Here is a 19,002-nt window from a genome sequence, read left to right as displayed (position 1 = left end):
TATTATAACTTTTATGTACTTTAATGTTTCAAAAATGTCTTTTGACTGTAATTGGAACTATTTTTGTTATGACTGGTAGCTACCTAACAAATATTTTTGGAATTATGAAATCAATGAAATGAAAATAATTAAAATTCCAAAATTTTGGTAAAGAATACCATGAAAATGTGAAGAAAAGCAACAAAAAAAAAAGTAGAATTGAAGTGAGATAAAGGCTGTGATGAAAGAGACAAATGAGAGGAAAAATAAAGAAGTGTACACAAAGAGAATAATGAATATATTTGTGAAAGAAGACCAAATCAATAATGTTGATCCCACCAAAAAAAAAAAGTATCAAACTTTTTTTTATAATAAATAAAGTGAGAGATAGAAACTCAGACTACGATATTCATAGTACAAATTTTATTTTGATATCAATTCATATTTAAAAACTATATATAAACACACCAAAGTTTCAAAAGAAAAGAGTTAAAAGTCAATACATTAATAATTTTTTTTAAGTTTTCTTCCGACATGATAAATTATTATCACCATCTATTTGCAACACCATCTGTTCTATTTGCAACAGATCTCGACGTTAGTATATGTTTCAATAGTAATCTATCTTAATCTATTAAATTGTAATATTTATAGAAAACTTTGGTACAAAGTGTAGCACTTCTAACAAACAGAAAGGGTTATATTTACCTTTTTTTTCCATCATTAAAATCACTCTAAACCACACATCAAATCAAATCCTTTTACTATATAAACAGAAGAAAGAAAACATAACAAAACAAAAAAATTTACTTTTGGCTCATCATTGCTGGCTTTGCAAGTTATTCAGTACAGAAGAAATAAAACAGAACAAATGATGTTATTAATTTCTAACAAGTTTATGAAGATCTTATTACTAATTTCTAACACCACACGGCACTTTCTATCTACTTAATCCTAAAATTTTCTGCTGCTCTTTCAAGAACTTGCAAACTCCTCTTAAATTCCTTCTTCTGCCTTCTATGGAGTTTTTCCCATGTCTGCCATTGTTAAGCAAGTGATTTCTGTAAGATGGCTGCAATTGGGGGCAATGAAATGGAGGTTCATGAGAAGGCTAATCCCACATAATGTCTCGGTGAATGATCCAATCAGACCCGTTGAGAGTTTTTGTGCCATCAGCTGTAACGAGATCATAAGGCGAGTCTTCTGCAAACTCTGTTGGAAGGGACTTCCAATATAGAGATGGCTTCCATTCAGCTTCCTTTAGAACTTTCATAATCTCCTCCACCACTACTTTGCTTCCTTCAGCTGACAAATGAATCCCATCTCTGCAAAATGGAGAAGCAAAATCGCTTCACACTATAACAACAACCAATTGAAAAGAAGACTTCCAACGTCCTTCAGATTCCTAAAACTCGTAGCATCTTACACAAGGATATGGAAGTTTATCTTTCTCAATCAGCTTTGAAGAAATGTGAACTACGACCAATAATATTTGAAATGGCAATCAAAATGAACTTACGTGAAGCAAACGTTCATCCAATCGTCTCTTTTTTGAATGGCAGTAAAAAGATCAACAACTTTTACACCAATTTCTTGGCACAACTTTATACAAGCTTGGGCATACGCTTTGCACAATTCATTTGTTCTCACCAGTTCACTGAGGAACTTGCTGCTTGATTAAAAAATGAACCATCTTAGAATGAAAACACAAAATAAACAAGAATGTTGGAACAATACGTTTAACTGTGACAGGCACCTTTGACTTCCACGAACTTTGGTTTCATTCACCGGGGGGCACGTTAAGAAGATGAGGCGCGTTTTATCTGAAAGGCTCTGATTTTTCAAGGATTTATATTAGAATATGTATCAACAGTAGTTAACACAAGAAAGTGAAGAGTATGATTGAATTGCTTCTTTTCGCTACGCTACACTTGACAAAGGACGGAGATCTTTTACCTACTAATTTTACTTTCAAGTTTCACCAGATTTTTAAGGAACGATTGAGTAGGCAGATGTTAATATGGAGTTTCTTTTGAAATACCTGGATATGAGTTGCAATTTTTCTCATGTTATCAATGTATTCAGGAAGAGGTACATGAGGGCCAAGGCCGGATGGATGGGGACCCATTGAATCATTACCACCAAAATAAACAATTACCAAAGAAGGCTGTACAACAGTGTCCTGAGATTGAAATAAAAAAATAAAATGTTGGTGACAATAAAAACAGTGACAAGACTGTAACATGAAGGAAAGGGAAATGAACAAGTGGAGGGTAAATAAAGAACATTGTTGATGGGAACTGGGAACTGGGAAGAGGGGAGAAAATGAAACACACGACATGTAGATTAGTAGATACAAGTATAAATTACAGTTGATTCATATTCTACTACTCTTTCATTTGTCCAGCCTCCAGGGTATCATAACATCTACGTTTAGCTAACAAAGTTACCCGTTGCAAATAATGTAAACATAGTACCTATGTACAGATATTGACATCTAGCTAACATATCTAGGATACACAGATCAGCGTCAGACCTTAGTAATTCACATTCCTCAACAAGAAGTGAAAAGGAAAAAAGTGGCCACAGGGCACTGCTTTTAGTGTAACTAAGACATTAGACTTAAGAGGTACTCGGAGGATGCAACTAAGAAAGAAGGTATGCCTTGGTGAACAGAGGATGCAAGGTCTAGGAGAGAAGTGAGGTTTCTAATTTTCCCTGAATTTTTACTTTCTTTGTTGATAAACAATATCTCAAATTCTCTCAGTCTGAGTTTTTTACAGATTATTTATAGTTCCAATTGATATCTGCTTACCAGATAAAGTATACAAGTATATGCAATGCACAAGGAAATCCTTCTTGAGTACAAGTAATGATTGTGAAATGCCATCCCCCATGAACGTCTGGCAGATTAAGTATATGGGTTAATTGTGTAGGTTAATATTTGAGGGTTATAATTTTTGCCAATTCCTGCACTATCTTGCCAACTATACACAATGACAAAGGGACTTCTACAAATGTATCGAGTTCTAGTTGTACTATTGCCTAAATAGTTGGATCCAACATATTTTTTTCTTTGATACATGGAAATATAAACTCCTACATATCTATCTACCTAGTATACTAAAAAACCTACCACTTTTCTTACAATCAAATAGTTCTGAGTGAGGTTAATGGCACCCATAAGTTGCTCCAAATTTTTATGGTATCGAGCAAAAAAAGAAAGGAGAAAATAAATAACATAGCAGAAGAACTCCATTAGTTCTTATCCCCTTTTCTCGTAGTGTTCTTTGTAAAAGACAGCATGGAAGATAGTAACCATCTCTTCAGTTCTATAGATTAATCCTATTTTTTATCTGCTCTATGGGAGCTTTTGATAGAGAAGAATAAAGGAAGCTTCCAAAATAGTGGAAGGAATTTTGACTTTTCTTGGATTGTAATATATTTCCACTTTAGCTGGAGTCTCTTATCCAAAGTTTTTCTTTTTAAAAAAAAACACTTTTGAACAATATAGCCTTTATGTAATCCCACTGTTTCTTTTCTTCCTACTTCTTTTATATTTTATAGTTGATTTTTTATGAATCCTTTCTAATTTTAATGAAAAATTCTTATTTGTTACACATACACAAGGTATTCAGTTTCAGTGACATACAGATATTTTCCCTGTATTACGAAAAATCAATGCAACATAAAAAAAAAAAAAAAAGCAACAAATGTGAATATAATAAAATTAATAAGCATTTTAACTCATTAAAATGCTTAATATTTATTTAACAATTTAAATAATTTTTTAAATTTTTTTTCATTACTTTTTAAAAATATCCATCAAAATCTATATTATCACTGATATTCCATCAACAAACACTATATATAGACACACACAGAGAGACGCACGTACACATGCATAAATTTACGCATACATGTGTATGCATACACCAAGTAACATTCTCAAGCCATATACATCCATCACTATCATTTATTCCGACACACAAAAGTGGTTTTGCTTTTGCAACATTCCTATCAGATGAAAAATTTTATTGCAAACTTGTTCCTTTGGTGTTATAATCAAAATCATATAACTATATAGTCTATATATCTTAAATATCGCACAAAATCAAGATATTTTATCTCAGATAACATTATTCAAAATCAGTTCTATTAATACTATAAATTTCAATAGGGTATAACTCATAAACACGATTTTTAGTGATCTATACAAGAAGAAAAATAGCCAGGCAACCAAATCAGTCATTCTTTAGAATAAACATGTCCAGCAAACAATAAAAACGAAACAGACACCTCCAAATTCTATAACACTTGGACACAATACCTTTGGAAAAACCTGATCAAGAACCTGTACAGCACGCCGAGAATTCCAACTTAAGTAACCTCGTAGAAGAATATCTGCCTGAAGGAAACAGTTTCAATATAATATTGTCACAAATCATACGACAAGGTATGTACAGAATTCAAACTGACAAACAAATTCAACTAAAAATAGAAGTAGTTTGATTTCCGTCAGAAAACCTAATCTCTGCTTTCTGTCTGAAAGTGTTTTGAACTACCATCATTTCATGCTAATTCCCCATCTTAGATCATCTCACTTCTATTACTAGAGTTCAAGGATTTCCCATTCAAAATTTAAAATTCAAATAAAAAGAGAGGCAATGACAAAGAAGTGTTTGATAGGCTTTATTGGAAAAGGTTATAGAAGTAACATAAATAATAACTCTCTTCATCAGGAGAAAGCAAAAATCTGACTTAACCAAGTGAAACTAAAGATCTAAAAGATTTCATGATTTGATCTATGGGATTGTTAACTTTTGTGAGGATGGCTAAGAATGTAATGTTAATGTAATCCACAATTACTAAGATTGAAATATTATTAAACTCAATAAAAAGAGTATTTACATAGTATAATAGATTGTATAAATAACTACAAGTCTACCATGCAATTCAAAACTGTAACAATAACAATTAACAACATGTCACACACACATACCACTCAACTGATGCATACGTTAAAATGAAATTATGCTTGTGTCCCTTTTCAAATTCTAATTTTTTATATAGAAATTGAAACCACACAAGGAACAAAGAACATAAGAAAGCTTTGGAAAATCATTTTCAGGCAAAATCTTGTACAAAGGCAGAAAATAAACAGGGAAAAATATTATTTTAACTAATTGGTATAGAATTGAAAATTCTGCTCTATTAAAGGAAGGAATTAGTGCAGGAGAATACAGATGGTTCTTTATCTTTGGTGTGACCTGAGAATACTTTTGACAACGACGACAATGCTGGCTTCTATACAGAATTTTTCCAGAGTGGAAAAAGTAAGAAGAAAATGATTCTATCTGTTAAATATGACATTTTAGGAAAGAATTCAATCATATTTCAAAACTAAAAAACCGATCGTACCATGGACAATAAGGGGAAAAAATAGAGAATAAATTAATAACATAATGCAAGGCAATAGATTTGTAAATATTTCTTATGACAAATAAAATTGTATAGATTTAGTCAAAATGGTATATAAATGGAAGGAAAGGTCTTCCCTATGTATAAAGGCCCAACACAACATATTTACATCAGGTCTCAAGTTATATGGGCTTTTAAAACAGGGCCACCAACCTAACAAAGAAAAAAAATGCATAAAATAAGTATTTGGGAATCTTCTAATTCCATCAAAGTGTCCTAGATTGATGAAGTCTTTTCAAGCACAATTAGCGTAGGCTGGTGGAGTCTTTTCAAGCACATATATAACCATCTAAAGTGGAGTGCAACCTAAAAGAGATGTCCATGACAAATGTGGTACCAATCTTGTAACTTTTATACTAAAGTTTTTTACTTTTTCTATAAAAAAGAGAGGAGCAGCAACATTGATCAAGATTTGCACAAGTATTTTTACATTGTCAACTAAAGCATCAGTCAACTAGTCAAAGTATTATATTCTTGAAAAAGAGGTTGAACTGTTCGAATTCCCACACCCTTTTTTACCAAACTACATCAACAAATGAATAACTAATCTGCAGGTTGAGAAAATCCCAACTCTATGAAGTAAAAAAGCAAGAAAAGTTAACAATATATTTTCAGGATTCTGGCTGTCATAATATTTTGGATGAGTTTGAAATGACTTTGTTAGACATTTAGAAGTACCATTTAATTTAGTAAGAAAGTTGCAAATACAATTACAACAAACAGAAGAATCAGATCATAAATCCAATTCCCTACAACCAAAAAGAAAAAAGAAGGGGCTGAACACTTTTGGTCACAAATTTCGTTTAAGAAACAATTCGAACTCTAAACTTTAGTTTGTAATGATTTAGCCCATGTACTCTCAATTTTGTAACAGTTTAGTCCCATAACTTTAGTTCGCAACAATTTGGCCATTCTACTCTAAATCTATAACAATTTGGTCCATATCTAGAAAATTGGTGTTAAGATTTAATGAGTTTGTTGCATAGATTACATCAATGAACTAATTAAGGACCCAATATGTTTATAAGCTATAAAGTTTACATTGTTAAAGAATAAAAACAAAAACTAATTTTGATAAAAAAATTTATGGCAGGGTTTAAATTGTTATATATTTGAACATATATACTAAATTCGTATAGAATCAAAAGTACACGGATAATAATTCACTACAAAGTAGAAACCAAAGTTTCATGACTAAACAGCAAACTTCACGGATGTTTGGGGACCAAAAGTGTTTTTTAACTAAAAAATTAACAGAAACCTCTTTTAAATTTTCATGTTGGGAATATCCAGTCCGGCCTAACTAATCTCATGAGCCAACACACAACAGTGTCTACCACGTCTGGTGGGGAGCATGATTTGAACTTATTTACTCTAACCTGTTGGAGGTCACCACTTTACCAACCCAACAACAAAAATATACAGCAAATAAAATTTAAAAAAAATAACAGTGAATAAATTATGTTTTCAGAGAATCATAAAAATCCATGAAGTAAAAGGTTCACATGTGCAATCTTCCTTCACTTCAGGTATCCAACAGATCACAAAAGCAACAATAGGGAAAGAACCAAAACAAATTCATCAAAATAATCAAATTAGCGCCGTTTCCCATGTGGGCATTAAAAAATTGGCATATGGGTCAAAATTTTCAACAGCAACAAAACCAGGGAAAGCAAAAACAGAGGAAAAGAGAGAGAGGGTTACTTTGCGAGCATAAACATCGGCAAGAATAGCACCCCAACCACCATTGGCGAAGCTAAACTGAGTAATGGAGGATCCAAAAAGAACAAACTGAGGTCTTGAAGGTCCTACCATGTCCGTTGCAACTCAATCAAACAGATACATCCAGAAGGAAGAAATGGGGTAAAAGAAAAGGACGAAGTGCCGATTTTCACTCCCTGTTGCTCGGGAGAAGTTAAAGGCTCCAACCACAAGAGAGAGAGAGAGAGAGAGAGAGAGATCGAAGAAGAGCCAATTGAAAATGAAATTTGAAAAGGCCAAAGTTGTAGGTTTGGTTTGGCTATACAGCATTCAATTTGGAGTTGATTTTATAAACCGCTGATGTTGTTGCGCTTTGCCATATCTTGACCTTCCACCGCTCCACATTCCCACCTTTCCCTACAACTATTTCTTAATATCTGTTTTCAGAAAAAACACATTATTTTTGTTTTACTCACCTCAATTTAGAGCTAACTCTTCTGAATAACTTTTTTGTACGAAATCATCTAAATTTGACCTTCAAAATGTCGTTTGACTTGGGTTATCAAAATCCCTTGCCAACACTTTTATTCATAGCAAGATCGGGAGGGGAGGACCAAATGGCCTAACAAGTGGCAACGTTATTGTATTGAGTTAGTTGAACTTAGGTGGGAGCAGGAAAAAGAGGGAGGAGATGTGCTTAGTGTGAAGAAATGAGGCAACTCTTACTTTCTAAAGTTGGGTCACAATCGCATCTCCACCCTCAATTTTGGATCATGAGATCATCTATACAAAATCTCCACTCCAAAACAAATTGAGCTTTGGGTCATCATTAGGTTGGATTTTATTATGAATAGGTAGGTAGAGCCTCATGTGTTGAGTACTACTCCCACTGTTCACCTGTCCAAATATGTTAATAAAATAATAAGTTAATTATACATCCAAAATTTTAAATATAAATGCGTGGGATAATGATTCAAACATTTAACTTTTAAGTTTGATATATGTGTTTTGATCGGTTATTTCTTCATCAAACGATTGAATCGATAAGACATTTTTAAATTTTACCTAAATATTAAACTTTCAATATATATCTCCTAGATCTAACTTTTTATTAAAATGAAAGATCTCACTCCAATCTAAAATTGTCTAAACAAAAAAAAGTTACCAAGGTTAGAGGTAGAATTTTAGTTAAAATGGTTGGAAAAGTTATACACTTGAAAACAAAAGTTGGAAGAGGGAGAGGAGAAAGTGGAGAAAATTGTGTGAGATAAATAAATTAATTGAAGAAAGTTTGTGGAATAGTGAAGTGAATGGAAGTTTACTATATTTAACTTTTGGTCAAGTTCATATGTTTAATCTAATTGAGTTACATTTAAATTTGATAAAAAAAAAATAAATAAATAAGAGAGGAAGTAATTTCCATTTTGCATAGATAAGAAATTCATCCTAAAAAATAGTTCTTAGGTCATGAAGGAATTGAACACCAACCAAATTATACTTTATCTCTATTTGTTTTTCCTTTTTCTATAATAAAAAATATAAAAAATATAAAAAAGATTCAAGTCAATACGTGATTAATTGGTCACTCACACATAATATATTTGACTATTCAAATCTAAGTCTTTTTTTTCAAAATTCTTTTTACATCATCGCTTAGATTTTGCTAGTTTAGATTTTTTTAAAGATATTTTATATTTGATACCCGACTTTGAACCAAATAACACTTTGAAAAAAAAATGCAACATTTATAATCGATTGAAAATAAATATCATAATTATAATTTCAAAAAAATATAAAAAAAAGTGCAGAATAAGATAAAAAAAATAATAGAAAGAAGAGACAAACTTAGAATATTTTTTAAAAATGACCGACTTATGAGAGTTTTTATTTTATTACACAGAGAGTAAATATTTTAATGTTTTATTATATTTATAAAAGGAAGAATTTTTAAAAATAGTAGATTTTACAAAATATTTACAATCTATAGTAAATTAATTCTATCACCGATAGTCATTCATATGTTATAGTGATATAGAAGACTATAGATGATATAATCCAAAATTTTGCTATAACTTGTAAATATTTTAATTTATTTTACTATTTTTGAAAATGCCTCTGTAAAATATGTATTATATATTCTATTCTATTATCAACAGTAATTTATAAATATTATAAAATGAACTAAAATATTTATAAAACATCATCGTCTATTTGCGATTGATCGTGATAGACTATTATTTGTGTATATTTGTATCATGATATACACATATGGCAGTTTATCGTGATTTATCACAAATAGATTTTTATATTTTAATAACAAAATTATTAAAATTATTTACAAATATAGTCAAAATACATGGATGATAAACAAGTATAAGGACTAAATTGTTACAAATTTAAAATAAAATTATCCTCTAAAATTTACCGATTAAATTAGGACAAAATTAACATTGCATTTATTTTAAATTAAAAAAAAAAAAAGCAAAAAACAAAGAATGATGATGTTTTATTAGAAGGAATGAATGAAGATGTATATCATTACCTTATCTTGTTTCAATGCTTTTATGTTAATGAGATCCTATAGACATATAGTTTAGCATTTGTGTAGAGTTCATTATTTAGAATATATTTGAACATGGTATATAATAGTACTACCCCCTTGACCTTAATGTCATTATTTCACATGTTATTTAATAGGTGTAGTTAATGTTCCACCTACTACTTACAAAGAATACCCCCACAATACAAAACTTGTTAGGGCTTGGTACCCCTACCTAGGGGACATTTCATGGGGTTGAATTTTGTTGCAAGACATTGTGGTAATGTGTCATCTTCTGCTTTCACATCTAATCAATTATAATTATATCTTCTCTATATATACATTAGTAATTTTCTCCAAAATATTAATATATTCAACTTTTTGAATTGTATTTTATTGGAGAAGTTGAGAGTCTCACATTGAAAAAACCAATGAGACTTATATTCCATATAAGATAGGTGAGTTACTCCTTTAATTGCCAATTGGTTATGTGATAGAACTCATGCTATCAAATTTAACATATTTGATTCAAATTCTTAACTAACAATTGTATCATCTTAGCAAACTAATTACATGCTCAACTAGAAACAATACTTCCAATCTATAATACATGTATGTTTTTCTGTTTGTTGTGATAATAATCTTGATAACAACTGTTCCTAGAGAACTCTTCCATTTCGAATGAGATGCTACCATACAAATAAAAAACCAAGTTGTTATAGGGGAGTAACTTTTTCACAAGGGTATACAATTTGATACTTTTTTCTTAAGTTTTAGTACTTGTTTGTGCAGTCATACACTCATTTAAATTATGTATTTTTTTGTCTTCCACAACTTTTTGAGTAACATTCACATGTGAAGGGATAGAGTAATGCGTGTCTCTAAAATTTGTCACATAAAGGTTAAAGCTATCAACTGTCATCCCCTGTCCATACACGTACACTTGTAAATTTTAACACTTCAAACTCATCCCTAGAATCTATTAATTCCCCCAACCAAACAACACACAATCTCTAGCCCTTTCCTCAACTAAACATTTTAATAATGACGTTAAAAACAACACATTTGTACATATATTTGTCCCAATGTCTAAGGAGAAAAAAGGGGAAAAGTAAAAGAGAACACAGAATTTTGAAGAAAACATTTTGGGTGGTGAGAAAAGTAAAGAGAAAGGTTGGGGCAAGTTTAATGAAAAGGGTAGAAAGGTTTAGGGTTCCAAGTAGAGGAAAGAAAGAAAAAATTCAAATGTTTTGAATGATATATTTGGATAGTTATGGTTTGGAAGCTGATGATTTTGATGGCGAAAGGCAAAGGGTTTGACATGTATTAAAAGCACCCCCACCCCCACCCCACCCCCACCCATCTAAAACCAACTAACCAAACCCTAACTTTGTCAATAAATTAAATGAGATGTGAGTTAAAGAATGTGGAAAGCACTTTATAAAACTTTTATGCCATATTGCTTATGTCAAACTAATCAAATATATTCATATTCACACATCATGCTCGTGAGGGCCCATTCAAATTGGGTCTTATATATTAATGTTTTAGGTGGTGTTTATAAAAAAAAAAAAAATCTGAATAAATGCGATAATCAAGCCTCTAATGTTGATGTTAACCGTATAGTTTTTATGTTTAGGAGTACTTTATCTTAAAAATACCTTTTACTTAAAGTTTGTTATAATTAGGTTAGTAATTCTTGGTTGATCATGCTCTTGAAAAGAAAGATCAAAGCACATCAAGTGGTATGTGAGAAATGTATTATATTGAATGTTTTTTTCTTTTTGCCTCAAACGTGGTTGATTGAGAAGCACACTATAAAACATCTTTTAATGAGTGATGGGCCAAAGTATGAATTTTCTTGAGCTTAAAACTTGAGTTTCCTTTTCAACCACAAAATGTGAAAGCATTATATCAGATTTCTCTATATAAAAAAAATACCAATATAATATCAGTATAGTATAGTTAGTCAAGTGATAAAACAATGCCAATATTAACTAATATTTAGTCTCAATAATGTACACATTTCAACATTTTAATCTCTACTTTCTCATATTTCTCTCCTTTAGTTTCTTTAAGCATTTGGCTTGAAGAGAAATGTTTTTTTTTACTATACATCTTTGAGTTCAACACTTTTGGTTATAACTTGGCCTTTCTTCTTTATCTATCTATTTATTTTGAGACATAGTCTTTCTTCTTTATCATACAATGTGGGTTTTAGACATTGGGCCGAATTCATGATTGAGGCTTTAATTTGCAAGAAACTGGGCCCATATGTTAGATCCATTTTAATGGATTCTTAATGTGAGATCCAATAACAAAGATGAAAACACACAATTGAGTACTACTTATTAGTCACATCTATTGTGTCTCATTAAATAATTTATTCATTTATTTTGTAGATCTAAATAATTCGAAAAATACTACTTTTGTAACCCAAAAAAAAAAAAAAAAAGGAATGGATGTAATATAAAAAACTTTTCTACTACTACAGTACTGTGAATTTTCTCTCGAGAAGATATATGAACTTAAGTTAACACTACACTTTTCTTATACAATATGACATAAGATTAATTTTGTGAGCGCCTAAATATCAATAAATTAAAAAAATTACTTCTTAGTTTTAGTTTTGAAAGTTGTGTAAAAACTACTCATGAAGTTAGTTAAAATATGTAACTCAATAGTAATTTATAGAGATCGGAGGTTTGATCTCCTACCTTCTAATTATTATACTAAAAAAATTCAGAAAAGAAACACCTGATCGAGTCATCTCTCTTCTTTCTTTTTCAAAAAAAATTTTCCTTTTATTTTTCCTTACTTTCTTTCTCCTCAATGGCATTTCCCTCAACTTTTTGCTCTTATGCTTTGCTCACAAGTTGTGTCCAACTTTATGATATTATGTAAGTGGAAGCGTTTAAAACAATATTAACAAATCACTATAGACGAAGAGTAGTAGTTTGTGTAATTTTCCAATGAACAGTACAAAAGATATTTTGAAAAGAGGTTGTGGTGCTAAATAGAAATGGATTTAAATATGACATATAGTTCATCCTTTATCATAAAATTAAATCATATATCTCTTCAAGTGTATATATATATGTATATATATATCAGTTCTCACCATCTTAAGTTTATAGACAAAATATAATGCCTCAAGGGCACACTTTAATGTGACAAATGGCCTTGGTGATCTAGAAATAGGTTTTCAAGTAGTGTAGTTGTTTCCATTGAGAAGAAGAAGCTAGAGGGGATTTCTCACACTATATTGTTATATTGAAAATGAAAGAGCAAAAGAAAGATAGATTTTTAACTTTTATTCGGGTAAAGCCTAATCCATTGGAGGAAGTTTCCTTTCTTTTAACTTCTTTTTTATAAAAAGCAACAAACTTTCTTGAAACTCTATTTTTGATATATTGCTTTCAAAATGTGAACAAACAAATAAATCCCAACCAACAAAGGGATTGAAGTTTTGTGTAAGAATTCTATTCAAAATGAATAAAGGTAGATAATTGTGAAAATGAAAAAGAAATAAATCACCATCTTTATTTATATCGTGAAGATTATTCTTTGGAAAATAATGAGGAATTTAATTTCTACTATTTTTTTTAAAAAAAATCCCACTTGTCCTAAGAAACAATCTCAAATCATCTAACAAATAAGCCAAATTAAAAAGCTTTGTTTCTTTACTAATAACACAAAAGGTTTCCCAATAAATAAAATATAATTTGTAAGAGTTTTTGATATTTTGTGTTGGGGATAAAAAATTTTAATGAAGTGATTTACTAGTGGGACATAAAGGGCAGTTTACCTAAAGTTAAGATGAGTCATATATTGATTTTTTGAATTCATACACTAGAAAAAAGTGTTTGAGATATAAATATAGTCCAACATTAAATAACCACGATCATGTTTTTAATAATTGATATATGTTAAAAGTATTGAGTTTAGCTCAATAGTAATTAGTATAACTTTTGTTCCTAAAAGCTAGACTCGACTTAATATGAATCATATGTATTATACCAATATTTAGAGGAAGAAACTTGTTGTCATCATAGAAGGCTCATCAAACTTGTCCAATTATTAATCAACATATAGCTTTGAAGTTAACCTGAAAGAACTAATTCTTCTTTTAAATAACTATTTTGTTTTTCATTTTTTATTTTTTTAGAAAAACCAATTTTAACTTATAAACTTTATTTTCACCTCTAATATTTTTCCCTTTTTATTTGTGTTATGTTGTCTACTTTCTGCCACGATTTGTAAGAGGCAAAGCAAAATTTTAAGAACTTTCTATCATTTTTATATTTTGATAGATAATTTAAATCTTTCTTAACAAAAGCAAAATACCACATGATCAAAATTAGGATGGATCGTACATCAATTTCAAAAATAAAAAACTAGCTAAAAGTACACAAAATATATTGGAATGACTTGAATTCATGTTTGTCATGTGTATGTTATCTACATTATAATTTTACCTTTCTAATAAAATTGTTCTCTTTTTCTACCTATAAATATATCTAACATCTTGTTCATAAATCATGTAAACCCGTATATCGATTATCCGTATATTTTTTATTTTCTTTATTTGTTCATTTTCGAGAGCAAAATGATGATTAGCGAACAAGAACCAACTAGATATGTAGTTTTAATCTAAGTTTCAAACATGACATCACCAGAAGGAAAATACCATCACATTAGAGTATCAGTTTGAATACAAAACATCTCTGTCCACTGCTAAATACTTTTATCAAAATGATCTACATCAACCATCCCACCATGCCCCAAAAAATCTTCTTCCAATCCTTAACATTTATTATTTTTAAAAAAGGAAAAAGAAAAACCCTCAATTTTTCAACACACACCACGTGTATTAGAGATCTTCTAGAAAGTGGAAAATATTTCAAGGAATATATACATATACATGAAACAATTTTAAATATAACAAAATAAACTAAAATATATTATATCTATCAGTGACATTAATATATATTATTGATAGAGAAAATAAAGATCTATCGTTAATAGAATATATAACAATCTGGTGGTTTACGATATTGTTAATATATATTTTGAAAAAGAAAAAAAAAAGAAAAAAGAAAAAAGAGAAAGGATTGTAAAAGAAGATACACGTAAAGGTATAAATGAAAGGGAAAAGGGAAGTGAATATGTTTGTAATATGCGTGTGGGATGCGTGTGTGGCCAAATATGATAAAATCCCCTGCCTTGTGAGGTAAGCTAAGGTTTCATGTTGTCAAGGAAACGCCACGTGGGTCCTTTTCTTCTTTATTAAATGGACCTATCACACCTTATTTGTAGGGTTCTTTAATTCCCATGTGGCATCTGATTATTTGTACCTTCATGGTTTCCTATAAGAGGATTACCATATTCAAATCAATCATTCCTATTTCATTATTAATTTATTGCCTTCACTCAATTCATAAATACAATTCACATATCTTTAAGTTTTGACGTTTAAATTCTTTTTAATTTAGATTACAACTTTCATCAATTTTAAATCACCTTTTACAAATTCACACCACCAAATAATTTTTTGTCCTTGTATCTTTCATTCACATCACACGATTGTCTAATTTATACATCAACATATCACATCTAATTGGAAAAGATTTATGCAACTAACAATATACACATCGCACTTATAGAAATAAAGTAAAACCAAACTTTAACAAATAGTAAGAGGTAGCACAAGTGTGTCTAGGCAGATGGGAACACGTCCTCCCTCAAATGTGGTGGAAGTTGGACAACAACGACTATAAGCTGTGAAACTGAGAGTGAGTGAGCAATCAGTCGATTGGTCAAATGTGGGAATATATTGAATGTCAAGAGTGCCATTAAGAACTTGGTCACGCACAAAGTTGACATTTATCTCAATGTGTTTCATGTGTGTGTGAAAAACAAGAATGACAACAGAACTTGGTTTGACTTGAGATCCAACTCACCTAGTAGCTGTTGAATTCAAATTAACTCAAAGGAAGCATGAGCCAGCGCCCGATACTCAGATTCATTCAAATTCATTGCTGGATGGAACAACAACGATTTATTTCTTGAAAGACCACAAGACAAGATTGTTGCCAATGAATACACAATACACAACAATAGAGTTTCGATCATCGACATTGAATGTCCAATCAGCATCAATGAAGGCTTTGATGCTAAGATCGGATCCATGTTGAAACAAAATATACCATAGTTCTTGTTGCCATTGACATTATGAAGCACTCTTTTAGCAGCCTGCCAATGTTGATCATTTGGAGCTTGAAGCAATTGACTGAGATGATTCACAACATAGGTAATGTCAGACTGTGTGTGAGTAAGGTAGAGAGCATCAATAGTACTTCGATATAGAAAAGGATCATACAGAGGAGTGTCGTCATCAAGAGATAAGTGTTTACCAACAACATAAAAGGAGACAATTGATTTGAGATCCGAAAGACCAAGCCTATGAAGAATATCAACAACATACTTTGTTTAATGAATAAGAAGGTCATCCAACAGATATTGCACTTAAATACCTAAAGATATTGCACTTAAATACCTAAGAAGTAGCTGAGAATACCCAAATCTTTAAGAAGTACCCTAAATACCCAAACAATCTAGTGTCGAAGTATCATTATTCATGATTATAACATCATCAACATATAAAAACAGAAAGATGATAGTGGTATACCTGAGAGAATAATAAACAGAGAGTTGTCAGATTAAGAATTGAGAAAACCCAAGCCAAGGAGATCATCCTTAAGAGTGTGACCCACACCCTTGGAACATGTTTGAGGCCATATATGGCTTTATCAAGTTTGCATACATATTAGGGCGACAAAAGTCCTCATATCCTAGTGGTTGTTGCATGTAGACAACTTTAGTAAACTTATCATTGAGAAAAGCATTATTAAAATCAAGCTGACGAAAAACTCATCCCTTAGTAACAACACTAAGGATGACTTGGATAGTAGAAGTCTTAACAACAGGATTGAACGTCTCAAAGAAGTCAATTCCAGGATGCTAGTGAAACCTATTGACAGTCAATCAGGCCTTATAAAGTTGAATTCTCCCATCGAAATGTCATTTGAGGCAAAAAAAAGTCATCTATTCCCAACAATGTTTTGAAATGGAGATAGAGGAACAAACTGCCATGTATAGTCCATTAGAACCATGAATTCATTGTCCATGACACACATCCTAACATTTATAAGTTTATGGTAGAAATTTCTACGCCATACAAAAGCATGGTAAAAAGTGAAGGTTGGTTGTTGAGATATCTTTAATCATCCATTTACTTAGGATTAATTAATTAGATTAATTCAATATATAGTTAGAAAAGATAAAAGGAAACAATTTTCTTCTCCACTACTTATGAAACATATGCATTACATGTGAAATTTTTAGTTCTAATTATTCTTTTTTACATAACATATGTAATACCTTTTATTCTAATATTACTATATGATCTACTATGAAAGTCACATCATATCATATCGATCAAAGACAAAACATACTCAAAAAATAATGATCACTCAACCAAGCACAAAATAAAAAGAAAAAAAAGATACGCAAAGATTGTTTCTACATAATTCCTTTTAATACGCTGAAAAAGAGTATGATAAAGTAGTAATTGATATACATATTTTTTTAACTATATCATATGATCTTTTAAGATTGCAACACATTCATAGGATAATATATAGAGGTGATGAAATCCAAGCACATGTCTTCTTATGATTGTATCAGTACTCCACATATGCTCGTCTCATTAACCTCATGACAATTAGCATATATTATTATTAAAATAAAAGAAAATGTAAATGAATTTGTATAGAGAGTCCAAATATTAATTAATTAGTTATATAGTTAAAGATGCATGGACCTTGATGTTTAAAACAAAAAAAGAAAAAGAGAGAGAGGCTGCGAGGCTATATATACATATGTATCATGGGTTGCTCGGTTATTGCATGCGTTCTTCTTTGACTCCTCAAATAATATTTGTCAAACCCCCACCAAATATTTATCACCTCACCCTCCCACCCTCCTTATTCTTCTTCTTCTTTTTCTTTTTTATATTAAATAAATATCAACTTTAAATTTCAAAATTACTAAAAAAAATATTTATAAATATCACATCATTTCTCAAAACATGGATATGCTTTTATAAATTTAATTCTATCCACCTCACCCATAAATATTTCGATAAAAATCGATAGATAACTATGTTACATTTGTAAATATTTTGATTCATTTTGATATATTTAAAAATAATTTATAATTTAATATAATTTTAAAAAAGAATCTAAACTTTATTTTTTCATATCTATAGTTATTTAAAAATTAAAAAAATTAATTCGATTTTTTAAAATTGTAAAGACATTATCTAAATATTTGGTAAAATAATTGTTTTCATTCTAGTGTTGAACTTTTAAAATTTCTAGGTTACTTGTCTAATTTAAATATGCTTGTGTCTTAGCATATATAATTAACTTGATTTAAATGAAATCATTATCGGTTTAATATGCTATCAAGAATACATCATTGATTCACTTGTTAAATTTTAAGCAAAAGTAAAGATAGAAACAAATATGAAAAGACAAAGGTAAACAAACAAAAAAATTAAACATTTACAATTTGAAAGTTATAAGAACTAAACTAAGATATATAAATATGTTAAATAAAATAATATTTTACAAAAGTTAAAAGAACCAAAATATTTTTAAAAAAACTCTAAACCTTTGCAAGTATTTATTTTTATAAATACAAACATTTAAAAAACAAAACTTATCTATATTAGGCTAAATTTGTTGGATGGCAGTTTTGGTTTCCTTTCCATTAATTATTTATAAGTATTTGTTAATAACTATTAAACGTTACTTTAGTTAGGAGAATATTTATTAATGGGGGCTATCTAATGTTAGGTCTAGGAGAGAAAGCAATCATGTTTATTCAGATTATTCAAATTTAGAATATCAAATCCAAATTTAACACGTAATCATTCAACAACTTATTTATATATTTTACGACTTAACGTGTCACATAATTAACCTCCTTAATTTCTTTGAATAACGAAACATGCCAATAAATCAATTTTAAAAAAATCCTTCAATAGCTACATAGTTTCATGCCGACCAAATTTTAGAATCTCTTTTACTTCGATGGAAAGAAAATACGAATTGAACCGATAATTAGATATCTTTAATTTCAAGTTTATAATATTAGTCATCAACTTTGACTCATATTAGAATTCATATTATATGGTCTCTAGAAGGGGAGTTGAATATGGGTTTTTTTTTTTG

General features: G+C 30.0%; 1 protein-coding gene across 1 annotated transcript; it reads right to left on the bottom strand.

Moving 5' to 3' along the window:
* Positions 1 to 725: 725 nt before the first annotated feature.
* Positions 726 to 7,744, bottom strand: LOC101212901 (GDSL esterase/lipase CPRD49). Its single transcript, XM_004149187.3, has 6 exons — positions 7,165 to 7,744; positions 4,310 to 4,387; positions 2,021 to 2,161; positions 1,736 to 1,812; positions 1,499 to 1,648; positions 726 to 1,304 (listed from the first exon to the last, which is right to left on the bottom strand). The coding sequence occupies exons 1-6, from the start codon at positions 7,273 to 7,275 to the stop codon at positions 1,091 to 1,093; spliced, it is 771 nt and encodes a 256-aa protein (XP_004149235.1). The 5' UTR covers positions 7,276 to 7,744; the 3' UTR covers positions 726 to 1,090.
* Between the last annotated feature and the right edge of the window lie 11,258 nt (positions 7,745 to 19,002).

The sequence above is a fragment of the Cucumis sativus genome, chromosome 5 (assembly GCF_000004075.3).
Source record: "Cucumis sativus cultivar 9930 chromosome 5, Cucumber_9930_V3, whole genome shotgun sequence".
In the NCBI taxonomy this organism is placed as follows: Eukaryota; Viridiplantae; Streptophyta; class Magnoliopsida; order Cucurbitales; family Cucurbitaceae; genus Cucumis; species Cucumis sativus.
The sequence above is the reverse complement of the archived record's forward strand: the minus strand, read 5'-3'. Positions and strand labels throughout refer to the sequence as shown.

Excerpts from the sequence above, each read along its gene's own strand:
- LOC101212901 (XM_004149187.3), bottom strand. The coding sequence starts at position 7,275 with ATGGTAGGACCTTCAAGACCTCAGTTTGTTCTTTTTGGATCCTCCATT. Across the intron at positions 1,813-2,020 it reads AAATTGCAACTCATATCCAG|AGCCTTTCAGATAAAACGCG; the intron begins GTATTTCAAAAG and ends TTGAAAAATCAG. Across the intron at positions 1,649-1,735 it reads AAAGTTCGTGGAAGTCAAAG|CAAGTTCCTCAGTGAACTGG; the intron begins GTGCCTGTCACA and ends TTAATCAAGCAG.